Genomic DNA, 16,944 nt, shown 5'->3' with positions numbered 1-16,944 from the left:
TTGTGATTGCCAAGATCTATTGCTCCAGGGCCTGTGTCCTGGTCTCCAGGATTGCTTGTTCATAAGGGCAGTGGCAGAGAGGGGCAGAGCCTGCTGCTGAGCAATGGTGAAGTTGTTTTTCAGACAGGGAAGAAGGTCAGTGGCATGAGGAGGCTGAGCTACTTGTGAGATAAATAACTCCTGATTTCCATCACTCCACACCTCCCCCACCAGGCCAAAGTGATAACCAGGCAGTCTTAGCCCAGGCCCAGAAAGCTCATGTCCTCCTCCTCCCTCTCCCCCTCCAAGGAGAAGCACTCCTGCCAGCCCAGAAAAGAGCTTCTATCTGCCCTTCACTAGCCCAAGTCAGAGCTGTTCACCTACTCCTCACTAGCCCAGAGAAGCAGCCCAGGTCCTAAGAGTGGGTCCCTAATTGCATACAACTGTGGCTTTATAAAAAGAGTTTCTCTCCCTCCTTCCCTCCCTTCTCTCCTCCTTTCCCTTCTTCCCTTCCTTCCTGTCTCTTACTAGCCCAGGGTAGATGTCTACCTGCCCCCAGCAGCCCTCTCTATCTTTCTCTCCTCCCCCAATTCCACCATGGTAGTAATGTTGTCCTCACCTTAGGAGCATGGCTGCTTGGCAGGAGGCACTGGAGCAGGCATCTGTGTAGGAAGACCTCTCCAGCTCCTATCTCCTTGCTAGCCTCAGAACTGAGCTAGGCGGTCACACACCAGTGGAGCTCTTCACTGTAAATATGAAAGGGCATTTGTGCAAGTGGAACTCCCAAGATGTTGAGGCATGGGGCTCAAGCAAATGTTCCCACTTTCAAGGAGATTGCTTTCAGTACAGACATTTGTCTGACACACAGGTGGCACAAAGCCACCCTAAAGGAAGCCCTGTGGGGACACAAGGAGGTGCTTGGCTCTATGGAATATGGAACAACTTCCCGGGTATTGAGGACAAGTCCACTAAATGAAGGAAAGGTGGGAAGATGGGTAGACTGTTTGGGGGTACATAAGGTACAAAAGCCAAACGATCATAAAACAATAAAACAATATGGTATAGAACAACAGACAGAGAGTACAACGGGAGCTGAATGAAGGAGTGGTGAGAAGTGAAGTGATGTTAGGAAGATCACGCGGGGCCTCTTTGGGCCAGGGCCTAGGGTAAAATCCTTTCCCTCTGTGGTCAGAAGCCCCTAGTACCTCAGGGATAGTGTTGGGCCTGGCCTACCTGTCACTATGGAAAACCTTTTCATTTCTGGGCCTCAGTATCCCCATTTGGAGACAAGAACATTAGCTCACATGGCCTCCAAGGCCTAAGGCAGCCTAGATACTCTGTAACCTACTATCATCTTTCTCAGTGACCAGAGGATTTATGAGTTCTTACTGCCTCTCCTCTTGGAAAAGAATTCCTTGCAAGATTATGTGCTCTTCTCTTCTCCAAACCTGGGTCTTGCCTTTCCCTAGAATAGTTAGATTGTTGCCACCACCCTTTCCTGATGCTGCTCTTATCTGGCCATCAGTGGTTTCCATGTCTCTAAACCCAATCAACATGTTCAGGCCTTTTCTTTCTTGACCGCTCAACTGCACTGGACTTGGCTAACCACTTCCTCCTCCCAAATACCCTTCTGCTCTATTCTCCAACACTACCTTCTCTCTGTTCTCTTTTCTTCCTTCCTTTTTTCCTTTTCTTTTGCCTTTCTTTCTCTTGCTTGCTTCCTTTCTTCCCTCCTTGCTCTTTCTTGCTTCCTTCCTTCCTTTTTTCTTCTTCCCTCCACCTCCCCAGTCACCAGCTCTCACTGGCTCATCCTGGGGAAAATCTCTCAGTCCCACCTCCCCTTGTTCTGAGTCAGTGAAAGTCATGCTTGAGGTTTCCAAAAACTGAAGAGCTTCCTACCAGCCTGAGCTTGATCTCCAAGCTGGATCCTGCCTTTGTCCTCCTGTTAATGGAAGTTCTCTGATAGAAGATGCCAAAAGGTCCTGCTCATTATGAAGAAGTGAGTTATCTACAAAATCCTTAAGTTCCTCTCAGCACAGCTCTCTGCATTAATATCTTTCATTTTATAACTTTTTTAAACAGCCCTATTTATATTGTTATTGTAGTTGTGTTTGTGTGTTTACTATCTTCTGTGATGGAGTTTAAGCTCTGCAAAATCAGAGATCTTTGTTCAATGCCAGATTCCCCAGCCTCTAGATCTAAATCCATGTCTAGCCAATAGCAAGTGCTTAATAAATGATTGTAGCCAGATGCCAGTGGTTCACACCTGTAATCCTAGCTACTCAGAAGGCTGAGATCTGAGGATCACAGTCCAAAGCCAGCTCAGGCAGGAAAGTCTGTGAGAGTCTTATCACTAGAAAACCGGAAGTGGCACTATGGCTCAAGTGGTAGAGGGCTCATCTTGAGCTGAAGACCACAGGGACAGTGCGCAGGCCCAGAGTTCAAGCCCCACAACTGACAAAGTAAAATAAAATAAATGATTGTAAAGTAACTGAGGGCAGTATGCACACTCAGTTGGAGGAGTCCACCCTACTGAAGTTCCTGAGGATTACAGTCCATACAGTGGTCTCCCCAGACCCACAGTTCTGCATCAAATCACCTTCCTGAGCCTCCAGAGAATTCCTCAGGTAATACAGAGGCCACCACAGTTGGCTTCCAAAGCCTTTGACCTCTGTGCCTGAGCCCCAGGTCTAAGAGCTTCACCTTCCATGGTCTCATCAGAGAATTGGAACCACCTATGAAGACAGCGTAACCTTTTCTGAGCCTGTGCTGGAAGCAACCCCCCAGCCATGAAAGCTGATCCTACACAAAGAGAAGGAACCTTTGGAGTTGCCCTGGGCTGAAAACATGGGCATAGGATACTAAACTAAGGCCCCTTTGGGAGGCCAGGAAGGAGGAGAAAAAATGCAAACCATGAGAGGGAGCCTTCTTCCTTTGCATCAGGCCTGCCTGCCAGGGTAGGGACTTCCCACTTCCTAAAAAAGACAGCCAGGTCGTGGAGGTATCCCTATTTCAAAGGAGACAGGTTCTTAGGACTAGGGGAACAAAGAACAAACACAATGCCTGGACCTTTTGTAAAACTTTTATTTAGAAATCTTCCCCCATATAACCTTATGTATGTACACACCATCATCATCATCATCATCATCATCATCATCATCATCATATCATCATCACATGGGCCTTTTTGCTAAAGAGTCACAAGCCCATCGTGTTGGACTCTGAGCTGTACAAAGGTCAAGGTACCCGGAGCAGTTACTCCTCTCTGCAGAAGAATGCAGAGACCAACACAATTCATCACATACAGTACAACAATGACGGAAAGTGCTGGGCCCGTCCACAGGAACAGTGCGCTATGTACACAGGCAGGTGTGCCATCGGCAGAAGGTCATGTACCACTGAAATCACAAGTATGGCTAGACCTGCCCAAAAGGCCGAAATAGCTGTCGGCTGATTATGGATGCTGTGCCATTTCATTGTATTTCTGGAGAAAGAATAAAAGCTGTACCATCTTATTATTTGCCACTGCATGAAAAACAACACAAATTCCTAAACGATGTGATTCCTCTTCTCATTACATTTTTGTTTTCCTCAAAACATTTTATGCACAGATATTATGAATCTATTATTCCTGGAATGCTGCAGTTTATTCATGGGTAAGAGAAGGCAAAGGAAGAGAAGGAAGGGTATGGGTTGTAGAAGATCAAAGAAGTGACCATTTTTCTTTATTTCTTTCAAAGACCTAAATAAAACCTCACCCCCTCCCACTAGCCAGACACATATGGGGCAGCTGTGTTCCATTTCCCAGTCTGTCCATGTTCTCTTTTCATTCTCACTTGTTTCTTGCTTTGGACTAAGACACAAATAAATGAAAACAATCTTGATAAATTAAGAGGATCAAGAAAACTCAGGCAAAAGCAATTTATAATTTCAATTAACCCAATGTCAACTGCCCACGGTTTGGACTTTAACCTCACTGCAGGTTTGGTATGGAGAAGGCAATAGAGCCTCTCTTTTTTTGGATGTTAGGTCAAAAAGAATCTAGAATCTCATGAACCTAGAATCTCATGCGTGCTAGGCAAGTGCTCTACCACTGAGCAATATATACCCTAGCCCACAACAAAGGTCTTTATGGTCTCAAAACACTTGTACTTTCATTACCATATTTATTCAGTCCATACCACTGCCCTAGGAGACAGTCTAAGTCAAGGTATTTATGAGAAACTGACAGTTAGGTGCCTTATCCTAGTCACACTGCAAATCTGTAGAGGTAACGCTTGACATCTTGACAGAATGCATAGTCCATCTCATAAGACCTAACTACCTGTCCTATTGCATTAAACCAGATTTCATTCATTCCCAAGCCAAGATAATCTACTAGAGGTAAACACAGCCTTAGAGCCTAGGACAGTGGTTCCATCTTCACAGGAGTGAGATACTGCATAGCATCTCCCAGAATGTTTCAATAGTCAGTCATACTGCCAGAGAACTGGACCTCACAACCTAACTAAAAGGGGAGAGGGCAGGGATCATTCCTTGTTTGCTTAAGGTTGTTTTCAAGGCCCCAGCATGTGGGAATAAGCTACTAGGTTAAGGCTCAGAGCAGGAACGGTTTCCCACAGCCTCAGTGATGGTCCCTGCATAACAAAAATTGGCCACTGGATATTTTCACTAGCCAGAGCCTAGTGGAGGAGGGTTACATGACTTAAGAGCACAATGGGAGATCCACAGGACTTCAGTGCAGTTTATTCCATGGGCTTGGAATAAACTAGGCCTAGACTTCAGTAAACCATGACCCAGCATCTAGATCAACACAGGAGATAAACATGGAGGCAGTGGTCCACACTACAAAAGGATTCTCCACCTTACAAAAGAGCTTGTAGTAGTTATTTCTTTTTAAATGGATGATTTAAAAGAAAAAAACTTCCTGTACAACTTTTGGAAGGACATTCCTATTGTATTACATCAACCTCCCATCTGCACCTTTGATGAATGAAAACTACACAATTAAGGGATATTTAAGGTCCTGCTAATGAATATGTATATATCTGGGTCTTCATCAGGGCCTGGTCTCTGACTGGATTCCCCAGGCCCTACAGTAGGGCTGTAAATCCTGGGTCATATCAAGGCCTAAAGCGTCTACTGATAACTAAAGTCAAGCAAAACTTCCAAATACAAAGAATTGGACAGAGTTAGCACTCAATTCAGAAGGAAGAACAAACCACCAACCAACAGACAGACATCTTGCAGGAGGAATGCCCTCTGAGCCTCGAGAACACACATGGGCTGCAAGTCTCCCAGCATGCTCATGTGCCATCGGCACACTGGCATCTGCCCACCAACATCAACAGTGATGTGCAGGAGTTGAAGTTGTTCAATTTCCCTTTCCCTTTCCTTGCCTTCGCACAAAGCCCAACAGGGCATATTCATCTCCACAGCTACAGGATAGGAAGGCAAGTGTCAGTGGGAAAAAAGCAGGTTTCTGCTTCCCCAGGATAAGAAGTCAGGGCTCCTAAATTTCCTGACTCTCTGGTCCAGCTAGTCCAGACTAGGCTGTCAACCAGGCCCTGAAGAAGGCACCTAGAGGCTTGTGAATCCACAGCCGCTGGCAAGCCGGATAGAGCAACACTAGACTGGATAAAGACTGGGCTCAAAATAATGGACAGCTCTTGGGTACCTATACAATGGGACAGAAGCAGCCACAGAAGCTACTTCAGTCAGCTCGGGAGGGGCTAAAGACAAGGCAAAGGTTTCTGGATACCTTAGGCGATGGCTGACAACTCCAGCTTTTAGCAAAGGCAGAGCTCCAAAACTCCAGGCCAAAAGCAGTGACACTTAAGCCCCTTATTTGGGAAGTCTTAGTGACTTTGGGGAAGGGAGAAGACCGTGCCATCTTCAGAAAAAGTACCTACCACTCCACTCCATTTTCCTGTTCTTCCTCTGAAGCAGGAAATAGAAAAGCCAGCCCAAGGTCAGTTAGGGCTTCCCAAAGTTCAGACTGGAGGGAAGTTCATCAAGTCTACTGCCCTGCTTGTCAGCCCATGGTACCCAATGGTCCACCATTCCTGTGGCCTAAAGGCTCCTGTTGGCTGGTCCTGGGCAGTCCTAGACCCATCACCGTGGACCGGCCCCATCAGTGGCAGGCAGCAGTGAGGGGTGGAGGCTGCGGGCAGTGTGTTTGGGTGCTGGCTCCTCTGTGTAGCTGTCCGGACTAGCTGCCCCATCCAGGGAACTGCCACAGCTGGAGTTGGGAGAAAGCACGTCCTGCAGAAGGTCATCTGGAGGTGCACCACCCCCTGCCCCACCACCAGCAGCCCCCACCACGGGGTCCTTGCCAGGTTTGGCCCGCTGGATGCCCTCCTCCTCCTGGTCATTGAGCAGCTTGGCCAGGAAGTTGATATACTTCATGGCCAGGCGGAGGATCTCATTCTTGCTGAGCTTCTTGTCTGGGGGGTGTGTAGGAATCAGTTTTCTAAGCTCTGCAAATGCCCCATTGACATTCTGCTGCCGCCATCGCTCCCGACTGTTGGTGAAGATCCGACGAGTGACTTTGGTATGGGGACCTGAATCAAGAGGACAGAGGTTAGGAGAACAGGTGGAGATCTCTCAAAGATTCCACCTACTGGGAAACACCCACTTCTTCTTCCTCTCAACCCAATCTGTGTACCTCATCTCTGAGACCTTCCTGACAACCCCTTAGGCAGGCCCCCCTCATCCTCTCCATGACTCTCCATTCTGACTGCTTCTGTGCTTGGTTCCCTGTCTGGGTTATGTGTCATTTGAGGACACAGTGATGATTCAGGACCTATTCCAAAGCTATTCCACTGCTGTGAGGCTGGTTAGGACTCAGCTGTGTGGTTTTAAGTGAGCTGCTTAACCTCTCAGAGCTTCACTTTCCTCCTTTGTTAAATAGAAACAATGCTGACCTCATGGGTGGTGAGTGAGGATTAAATAAAACGAGCACATACATACTGTGGACACTATTGTGTCCACAGCATATCATAGGTATCCAACAAGTGGCAGCTACTATTGCTGTCACTTACACCCACTACTTCCACCCTTTGAAATGACTTCCTGAGGACTATTAGCAATATGCTGGTGCTAGGAGCATGGTCATGAAAATGACACAAACTTCAGACTTAGGTGGAAAGGGTGTTTACTCTCCCCTCATAGTTTCCTAACAGGCAGGAGGAGCTCAGCACCTACCCTAAGCCAAGCTCTAAATAAATACTTTACCCTATTTTCCTCTCTGAGGAACAACATGATGAAGCTGAGCTTCTCCCAGAGCCCCTCCAGGTCCACACCCTCCCTCTGCTAGCTCTAGCCTCAGTGCCTTTCATAGGGTCCCAGACTGCCAGAAGTCCTGACAGCCCAGGAACTCAAAGTCCTGAAGCTCTGAAAAACCTGTTCTCCTGCTTGGGGTCTGTGCCTCAAAGACATTGGGTACTCATCAGGAAGAGGATGAGCGTCTTCTAAGTCTCCCATTTCTCCATCCCTTCCCTTATGGTAGCAGTGCTGCGCCTTCCTCTGGAGGAATCAAAGACCCAGGGTAGACTCTGATGTTCAGAGGAACTCTAGGTCTCAATCCAGAACATGTAACAGGGACACAGAACCCCTCCATGAAGAGACTTAGGTGTAAAGCCTTGAAAGTACAAGTCCAGAGTGGGAGCAAATTCCAGGCTTTTAAGTGGACCTGAGGAGGGATACAGGGACTCCCTGGGGGTCACAGGTTGAAGCTGGGAATGTGGAATGTCTCTGCCTCGCCCCATATATATCCCAGCATGTAGGACTGGAGCCTAGGCAGGGCACTAGAAGTGACTTCAGCTGGCCTAAATGCCACTGTGTCCCTCACCAGGCCCCCTCTCCCCAGGACCATGAGTGTGGCTCTCCCAGTTCTGGGACAAAAAGCTTTGGCAGTTTGGGGTGCCAAGGTGGCCTCTTACTTGAGGGAAACATGTGCATAATGTCTGATTCCCCCATACTCCCACAGAGGGTTCTAACCACTGAGAGGTGGCAGTACATAGAGTGAGCAGTGTAGACTCACCATCTGTAATCTCCATCTCGTAGGGGGAGGGTCTCCTCTTCACTCGGTTGTTTGTGGTAAACATAGGGAAGGCATCGGGCTCCCCAAAAAAACCACTGTGTAGGGATTACAACATCACATTAAAATGGGCAAAATGACTGTAGGCTCCTTCCAGGGTTTAAAGCCTCCTATCCCTGTAAGGCAACCCTGTTCCTTCAGCACTTGACTTGGGGATATACGAATTAACAGAAACTCACACAGACATCCACACAAGCCAAAGGAGCCATGCATCCCTCCATAACACACACACACACACACACACACACACACACACACACACACACACACACACACACACACACACACACACACACACACACACACACACACACACACACAGCATTCTCCTCTAGAAACAAGCACACAATCCACTCAGACACCTCAACTCCCAAATAGGATTTCTGCACAGGCATCCAGTCTTCATACCTGATGGTATACAACTCTAGCACCACAAACGGGCATGCTGTGCCTTCCTGCCAATCTCAAAATACAGTTCCCAGGGGACTGGACACTGGGCCCCCTTCCGGATAAGTTCTCTGGGCCATCATACTACCCCACAGCTGTTTCTCACACCTTGCCCTACCCTCTACCCTATCTCCTCTCCTTCTCCCCATCCCAACCCTGTCTCCCCTCACAAATCACAGTGTCTGGGAAAGGGTCGACTCCTCACACCAACAGTAGGGATGTTGTACTGTGGTCCCGGGAACCACAGCTAGTGACTAGGAGCAGAGGGGCTGAGAGTGAGGGAGCCTTCTGTCCTGGGGTGGGGCCCAGGAGGGGATGGCCAGCCAAAATTCAGAAACAGGTGTTAAGCCAGGTGCCAGTGGCTCCCACCTGTAATTTTAGCTACTCAAGAGACCGAGATACGAGGATCGAGGATCGTGGTTCAAAGTCAGCCAGCCCCAGGCAGGAAAGTCCATGGGAAGCTTATCTCCAATTAGCCAGCAAAAGGCTGGGAGTGGAGGGGTGGCTCAAGCGGTGAAACAGTAGCCTTGAGGGAAAACGCTAAGGGATAGCCCCTAGGCCCTTAGTTCAAGCCCCAGTACCAAAAAAAAGGTGGGGGGTGTTGTCTGCAGCCACCCATTCTCATATATATCCTTCGTTCCTGCCTGGTCCTCCCGCAGCGCTCAGAAGTAAGCTCGGCCTCTGCTCGCACGAGGACACACTATCCCCGGGCCCACAGGGAGGGGGGAGTCCCTCCCAGAGGCGCGCTCCCCCACATCCCAGCGCGCGCCTGTCCCGCCAGCCCATCGCTGGCTTCCTCTTCCACCCGCGCGGGGGCTCCAGCTTCCAGACTGGCAGGCTCTGGCCGGGGTCGCCCCCACGAGCAGAAGGGGAGCCGGGCCCCACCGCGATGCTCACCTGCCCAGCGTGGCCAGCGGCTGGCCCAGGCTGTAGAGCAGCGCGCGGCCGGGGCCGGCGGGGGCCGCCAGCGCCGGCGGGCTCAGCTGCACCATGCGGCCGTCCGCCGGCAGCTCCGCGGGGACCGAGGGGGGCGCGGGGGCCGGGGCGGGCCCGGGAGGTCGGCACAGCTCGGTGGTGGGCACCCGGTGGCGCGCTTCGCCGGCCGTCGCCGCCGCCGCCGCGTCGCGGCCCTTTAAGTCCCTGGTGGCGCCGCCCCCGCCGGCGGGGCCGCCCCCCGGGCCCCCGCGCGCGCCCAGCTCGATGACCGGGGGCTCGGCGAGGGCTGCGCGGCTCGTCTCCTTGGCGACGCCGTTCAGCAGCACCAGGTGCGGGGGGGCCATGCGAGTCTCGGCCGCGTCCGGTCCCTCGAGCGGGGTATCACTGGGTGCCGCCTCGCTGGGCGGCCGCTCGGTCATCCTGCGGACAGACAGACAGACACAAGGGCGGATGCCCGCTCTCACAACCGCCCCGGCCCACCTGCAGCGACGTGGGAAGCGGCGGGCACACAGGGCCACGTGGACGGCGCCCTCCCCTTAACCCCGCACCCTGCGTCCTCAGCCTGAAGGCCTCCGCCCGCCTGGGGCAGGAAAGGTGGGGAGAGGCCGGGAGTGGAGGGGAACCCTGGAGGCACTGAGGGCCAGAAGTACAGAGGTGTAAAGAGAAGGCAGTAGCATTAGAAGGAAAGGAATACCATACCGCCAGGGAAAGAAAAACCGAAGGGAATAAAAGGAGGAAGGAAATGTGCAAAGGAGAGAAAGAAAGATCACCCGGTCTCCCCTTTCTGGCCACAAGGGAAGGGGAGGGAACAAACCCCCCACCGACCTTGTGCTTCCCGCCCCAGCTTTTGGTTTTGGCGGGGAGTCTATCAGGCACGGGTGGGGTGCTTTTAGAACCACCCTTCACCTCTCAGCAACGGCAGGGGCAGGCACGCCAGGCGTCTGCCCCACACATACTCGACGGGACACCCAGAAACTTAGTGGAGGGGAAAGCAGGAAATGAAAGGCCCCTTTCAGCCAGAGATGACAAATTTAGTATTAATAATCTAGAGAAGCAAGTCCACCTTGCCCACATATTTTCCTAGATGGGGGGAGGTGTCTACACAGCCAATCCCCCCCCCCAATTCTGTGTGCAGCTACCCTACCCAGAACAGAGAGACAGCCCAGAAAAGAAGATCTTGGCCCTACAATCCAGTATGCTCTGCCCCATTCTGCTCTGTGGGGATCCATCCAACCTGGAAGGGAGGATCTGAAAGGGAGGCCTGGCTGAGGTGGTACAGCCCATCCATTCAAATAGTGCTCCCCAGACCAGTGGGGTCTTGACTCCCTCTCCAAAGGAAGGAAGCATCATACAGGCCATAGATCCATCCAGCACCCCTCCCCCCATCCTGGTGTATCCTCTAAGATCTTGTGCTATCCTCTCATTCTTTCTTTCTCTCTGTCACTCTGTCTCTCTCTCCCCTCTCCTCTCTTCTTCCTCTCTCTTTTTCCTCCCCTCCCCCTTCACTCTTTCTGGAACCTTCCAGTGCTGAACATTCAAGCTCCAAGATGAACACAGCCATTTGGCTTGCCACAACCATGCTAGCTTTCTTCCATTACTTCCACTTCATCCAAATGGAGCTAGACACTGGCAAGAACAGAAGCAGAAAACCCCAGAATCCAGAGTTTGGAAGTACTTGCTGCTATTTTAAAAAGGAGGAGGAGAAGGGGGAATCAATTCACGGGGCATAGTAAGACACACACACACACACACACACACACACACACACACACACACACACACACACACACACACACACACACACACACACACACACACACACACACACACACACACACCTGTAATCTCAACACTCCAGAGAAGGAGTTATAAGGATTGTGAATTTGAGACCAGTCTAGACTAAACAACAAGATCCTGCCCCAATAGATAGGCATAAATATTGATTACATAAGTATGTATAATCAACTTGAAAGGCTTTGTAAATGCTTAAAATAGGATTTCTGCTCTTATATTTATACAACCGTTATTTTAAGGCCATAAAATAAGTAAATGTCCAATTTAGCTCAATGCAAAGTCCACTAACTATTGGTGGCAGACACTGAGTTCCCATTCTGCCACTGAAGCAGAGTTGTCCTGGGAACCATCTCTCTTCCCCTAGAAAGGAAACTAGACCTCCTTCAGCCTCCTCTAGAGCCCAGCTCCTTGCCACTAGACACCCACAAGGCACAGAACTGAGTTTAAGACCACAATGCTGTTCTATATCTCCAGCTCCCACCCCACCTGAGAAGACAAACTTCCTCTAGATTTGTACACCAGCTGCAAAGCTAGTGGGTCTGCCATGCTTCATTGTAACAGTTTACTAACAGAAGGAAGATTTCTTAAAATATCCATATTCATAGAATACCATAAGCAAGGCACCGAGGCCTCTGGAAATGAATCTGAAGTATGCCAGCCATTCTAGCCTCCCTCCTCCCACTCAAAATACACCAGAAATATCCCAACCCCTGCTGAAATATAGAAATTTGAGTTTACCTCATTGCTACCACCATCGGTGTGCACCCTATGATCAGTGCTTCTGTCTCAGCTTTGAGTTTCAAGCGTTCACTGCAATCACGAACTGAGCTCCAGCTCCCTTCTGACACATTTATACCCCTGATTAATTCTGCCGCAGCAGCAAAAGCAGGTTCCCAAGGGACAAGGAGAGCACATACTCCAAATGAGTTGACCCTGGCCCCAATGCCCTCTCGAGATGCTTATAAATATCCCTATTTCCAAGGCTTCTAGCAACCACTCTCTACTCAGGAAAACCCTGCCTGCTCTTCTGAGACAAGAATTGCCCCAGCCATGGGTCCATGCCAGGGAAGAAGCCACCGAAGGACTCACAAAGCACCTATGGTTATCTGTCCCTAAACTGCATTAAGTGGGGTTCCATTAAGATTACTGAAAGCCTGGGTGACTTACTTATTTGCTTTTATTTGGGGAAGATGGAGAAGCAGCAGGAAGGTTTAGGACTGGATGGCACTAGAAGAGAGCATTTGATCATTACAACCACCCTCTTTGTGCAGCAGAGACCCAGCTTGAAACTCACAATTTTGGATCCACATCCCCAGTTGCTACATGGTCAGAATGGTGACTCCTGGGATCTCCCTCCTGGGGACAGGCAAGAAGTCTTCAACAGCTGTCCCCACACACTCCATCATGGAAATCTTTTAAAATTAAATAGCTTCAGCTTGTTGAGGGCTAGAGCCGCTGCCTTAGACCGGGTCTCAGTCCTGCCTATCCTACTCTCCCCCAGAGCACCTTGGAAAAGCCCCAAACTTGCACAGCATCCTGCGCCTACAAGGGTGGAGGGGTGTCCCGCTTGGCCACCCTAGGCCTCCAGCCCTGCATCTGGGCCCACAAACGGGGTGGTGGTGGCGGGAGGCCTGTGCTAGCTTGCATGGCTTCGGCCTTCCTGCTGGAGCTGGGAGGTGCAGAGCCTGCACCACCCGGATGTAGCCTCAACAAAGTTACCGGCTTTGTGAAACGTCCACTAAACCAGACGATGGGAGCGGCCTGGAGGATTTAGTCCAACCAGCTGGTTTTACCGGAGGCCGGAAAAAGGAAAGGGCCTTGCTGCTCCGAGGCCCTGAGGTAGCTAGTAAGCAGTCAGATCCCCATTCCCAGCCTGGATTGGTCCCCTCCTCTGAGGCTGACGTTCAAGACCCGGCTCTCCCCGGTCCTGAGCCTCTCCCACCCCAGGCGGGAACCCCAAGGCCTTCCTGTGCCGTTTCCACCGATATGGCCCCTCACCCCGACTCACACACAAAACCTCACCTGGGGCATATTTAGACAGACCGGACCCTCTGAATAGAACCTCCACTTCTCCGCCGAGAGGGGTCCAGATTGGGATGGGGGGAGTCTGCTTCCCCCCACTCGCTGGGAGGCCAGGAGTTAGTTAGGCTGCGCGGAGGTCCTGGGCGGTCTGCCGCGCCCAACACGAGTTTCCAGGAAAGATGGGGGTGGAGAGAAAGAGGGAGGGCGAGAGAGAAATGGGGGGTCAATGGCTGGGAATTACCTCATGTGCCCTTGCTAGCTAGCCCAGGGAATCGGGAACCCGCTTTCCGCCCCCAACCCGCAGGTGTTCGGAGCCCCCTCCTCCCCGCCCCCGTTAAAAAAAAAAAAAGAACCCTCCACCTGACCAATCAGAAATAACTAGTCCAAAAACAACCCCTCCCGACCCCTGCAACTAGGATCCGTCCGCTTCACTATGGCCGAGTTTGGTTTGTAAGCTCGGACGCCATCTATGCGGGGTGCTCCGCAGCCTAAGCCCGGTGCGGGGTGCGGCCTCGGGGAGAAGCTGTGGTCCTCAGCTTAACAGGATCGGGGTGGGGGCTGTCAGGAAAGGCGAAAATGGGCTCCTAGGATAGAACCTCGGAGCCCCTCGGCCATTCCCTCTAGAACCCCTATCTTATCTAATTGAAGGCGGGGGAGCCTGTCCATCCTCGGCCCACATCTAAACCAGAACCGAGTCCAAGGGCCAGACATCCATTCCTGCAGGAAGGGAATCCACCACGGGAGCTGGTGGAGTGGTATGATCTATTCAGGGCCCTTCTTTTCTCCCCACTGACAGAAACAAAGAAAAAGAGAGAAGGAAAGAAGGAAGGAAGGAAGGTGGTAAAGAAGGAAGGAAGGAAAAGCTACGAGAAAGAAAAGGAAAAAAATTAAAAAGCAGAAATAATTTCTTTCCCTCTACCACCCTTACAAAACGATTTTTCTATTTTTCCGGGTTTTTGACAGGCAGAATAAGGAGAAATTTTAACAATACATTGCAGCAATAAAATGAGGCAAAAAAAAAAAAAAGGTAGGTTAAAAGCAAACCCCTGTAGCTGGGTTTACTTTCCCTTTATCCCCCACCCCACGAAACCACCGGTTTTGTTAAATTTGTGTCGCCTAAATCGTCCAGTTTATGATGTTTGCAGATCGAAGTCTTGGCTTGATTGCGAAAGCTGCTTTCTTTTTGTGATGGATTTGGGAGGAAATGCAAAATTAAAATTACCCTCCCTCCCCCCCGTGTTTCAACCCAATGCAGAGATTTTTTTCTTTCTCTTCTAATCCAAATTGAGGGAGGGGGAACCCATCCATTCTCGGTATGTTAGTTGGGACTAATGCTTGCTTTATGACTGAATTCTTCTCTGATCCTCTCTCCATTTTCTCTCCCTACCCCAAAGCCAGCCACTTGGAAAACCGGGCTGAGGGTGGGGAGATGGGACTGCGCCGCTTTGTTCTCCCTCTAAAGCGACAAGCTGCAACGCCTCTGGACGATTATTTCACTAAAATGGATGTTGATGAGGGCTGTGATGTGGCCTTTATTAGCAACCACGATCACTGGCGTCAAGCAGTCCTTCCTTCTGGGGTGAAGGCGGCACTCATGGGGTCGTCGGCCACAGCCACGCACGCGACGGGCATCTGATCCACGTCGGGAGGTCATTCCCCCGAGGAGGGATGGGGAAAGGTTCCCCGAAGGTAATCCTGAAAGCCCCCTCCCACCCATAGTACCAAGTCTGGAAAATGCGCCCATTGTCCTTACCAGGCCTCTTCCCCCGGGCGATGGCGGCCGCACCCGCGAAACTGACCAGAAGTGGGTGAAGCGGGCGGCGCGGCGCGCGAACCCCAGCCCGCCGCTACCGGCTTCGCAGGCGCGGGCCTCGGCGAGTGCTGCTCAGCTTCGGGCTCGGAGGAGCCTCCCACTCACCATCGAACCCCACCAACACCGAGGCACCGACTGGCCTTACGGACAGGGCGGCCGCCGACTGGGCTGTGTTCAGCCATCCAAGCCCACACTGGCTCCCGAATACATCATAATTTGGAATAAAATGTGAAACCCCGCTCCCCGCCCCCCACGCCGACGCCCCCACCAGCGTCTCTCGGTCTCTCGCTCTCCCTCCCCCCCACTCCCGCCCCCCAGCGATTTGCAAATGCACCTCTAAAGGACACAAGCACACAAGCACACAACTCACTGTGGACGAGACCACACATGGTCCAGCCCCAGAGGAGGGACGCAGAGAAGCCCGACCCGACACTACCCCACAAGCCGACGTGGTCAGATCCCCGCACTGCCCAACACGACACAACGAAATCAATCAAACGCAGCCGCTGACCGACACACAGCGGCACAGCCAGGATCACACACACCCGACAGAACAACCACACCGCCCAAACGCACCTCCAAGGCCACACACCCCAACACGCAAGAGCCCTGTCGAGAAAGGAAACGGGTACAATGACATACAACGAATACACGGCAGAAGGACCTCGGGAGGGTTCGAATTCACAAACCCAGACCGCACAGTTGCGATCACACTCGGACACACAACCGCTCGCGCCCCCAAAGACCACTCTGTAGGGAGCCGTCCACATTGCCCACGGCTCACGCACACGCAACTCGCACAATCCCACCGCATGCACACAACCACGGAGAAGAAATGAACACCAACCACTGCCTCGCTCATTTCTGTATATTGCGTAAGGAAAAAGGGGAAGGAAGGAAGAGAGTCTCCGAGGCGGGAGGGGCGATGGCGGCGAGGGCGGGGGGGGGTCAGTGGAAAAATGTCCCCCCCCTTCTCGTGGAAAGAACCCCAAGGAAAGGAGCGATGGCTGCTTCTGCAAGGTGTTGGGAAAGGAGGAAGACATGGACCAGCAATTCCGTGGGAGGCTGCAGGTCGCTTCTCCCCACCCCAGACTCTAAGAAAATGGCCAGAATGCTCACGTTTTTCCCGTACGGGGGTGCGCGTGTGGCCATTTTGAGGCCTGCTCCTTGGTGCGGAGGCCCGGCCCCTCCCGCCGGCCCGACCCCCCCCCCCACGCCCGCCCTCCCGCCCGCGCCCCGCTCGGGCCCCGCCGCGCTCTAATCCCGCTCACGTTCCAGGCCTCGTTAGCATGGGCCGCGGCGCGCTGGGGCCGTGTGCGCCGCCGAGATAAGGCGCTGCCGCGGGTCCGCCCGCCCCCGATAAGCGTCTCGGCCATTATGGCTCAAATGATTCATTTTAATTTGGCAATTTCACCGGAGGGAGCGGGGACTGGTTGCGCGGCACTGGAATCGGCTCCGGAATGCGCCGCGGAGAGGACTCAGCGCTGGGTCTAAGACCCCGCGGCGCGGCGCGGCCCCATTTCTCACCTCCAGGCCTCTCGGGAATCCCGGCTCCCCACAACTGCACTCCCTCCCCCCTCCCTCCCTCTCTCCCGCCCTGGACCTTCCACACCTTCACTGCCTCTTACACCGACCGATACCCTGTCCCGGCCTCAGAAGATCACCTTGACACCTGAACCATCACCTCCAACCTTTATTCTGTCTCCCAGGTCCTAGATACCGTGTTTCAATGGCTAATTTCCTTTTTGGCCAAAAGCCGCCCCCCCCCCCCCCACCCCTATTGCCCTGGCTCTCAGACCGATACAAAATGGAGGGGGCTCTTCATGGGTAGATGTTAATACAATCATTAAAA

At 52.0% G+C, this 16,944-nt stretch overlaps 1 protein-coding gene across 1 annotated transcript; it reads right to left on the bottom strand.

The window, feature by feature from the left end:
* Positions 1–3,061: 3,061 nt before the first annotated feature.
* On the bottom strand, positions 3,062–15,835 carry Tal1 (TAL bHLH transcription factor 1, erythroid differentiation factor). The gene is made up of 6 exons (XM_069987293.1): positions 15,463–15,835; positions 15,033–15,285; positions 13,280–13,427; positions 9,425–9,883; positions 8,024–8,118; positions 3,062–6,542 (listed from the first exon to the last, which is right to left on the bottom strand). The coding sequence occupies exons 4-6, from the start codon at positions 9,880–9,882 to the stop codon at positions 6,094–6,096; spliced, it is 1,002 nt and encodes a 333-aa protein (XP_069843394.1). The 5' UTR covers position 9,883; positions 13,280–13,427; positions 15,033–15,285; positions 15,463–15,835; the 3' UTR covers positions 3,062–6,093.
* Between the last annotated feature and the right edge of the window lie 1,109 nt (positions 15,836–16,944).

The sequence above is a fragment of the Dipodomys merriami genome, unplaced genomic scaffold (assembly GCF_024711535.1).
Source record: "Dipodomys merriami isolate MVZ:Mamm:240054 unplaced genomic scaffold, mDipMer1.0.p SCAF_34, whole genome shotgun sequence".
Classification (NCBI taxonomy): Eukaryota; Metazoa; Chordata; class Mammalia; order Rodentia; family Heteromyidae; genus Dipodomys; species Dipodomys merriami.
This window is presented reverse-complemented; position numbering and strand designations above follow the sequence as displayed.

Bases quoted from the DNA above. Each gene is read 5' to 3' on its own strand.
- Tal1 (XM_069987293.1), bottom strand. From the start codon at position 9,882: ATGACCGAGCGGCCGCCCAGCGAGGCGGCACCCAGTGATACCCCGCTC. The intron at 8,119-9,424 runs GTGAGCATCGCG...ATCCCTACACAG, and splicing joins CCGCTGGCCACGCTGGGCAG to TGGTTTTTTTGGGGAGCCCG. The intron at 6,543-8,023 runs GTGAGTCTACAC...CTCTTGATTCAG, and splicing joins CGAGATGGAGATTACAGATG to GTCCCCATACCAAAGTCACT.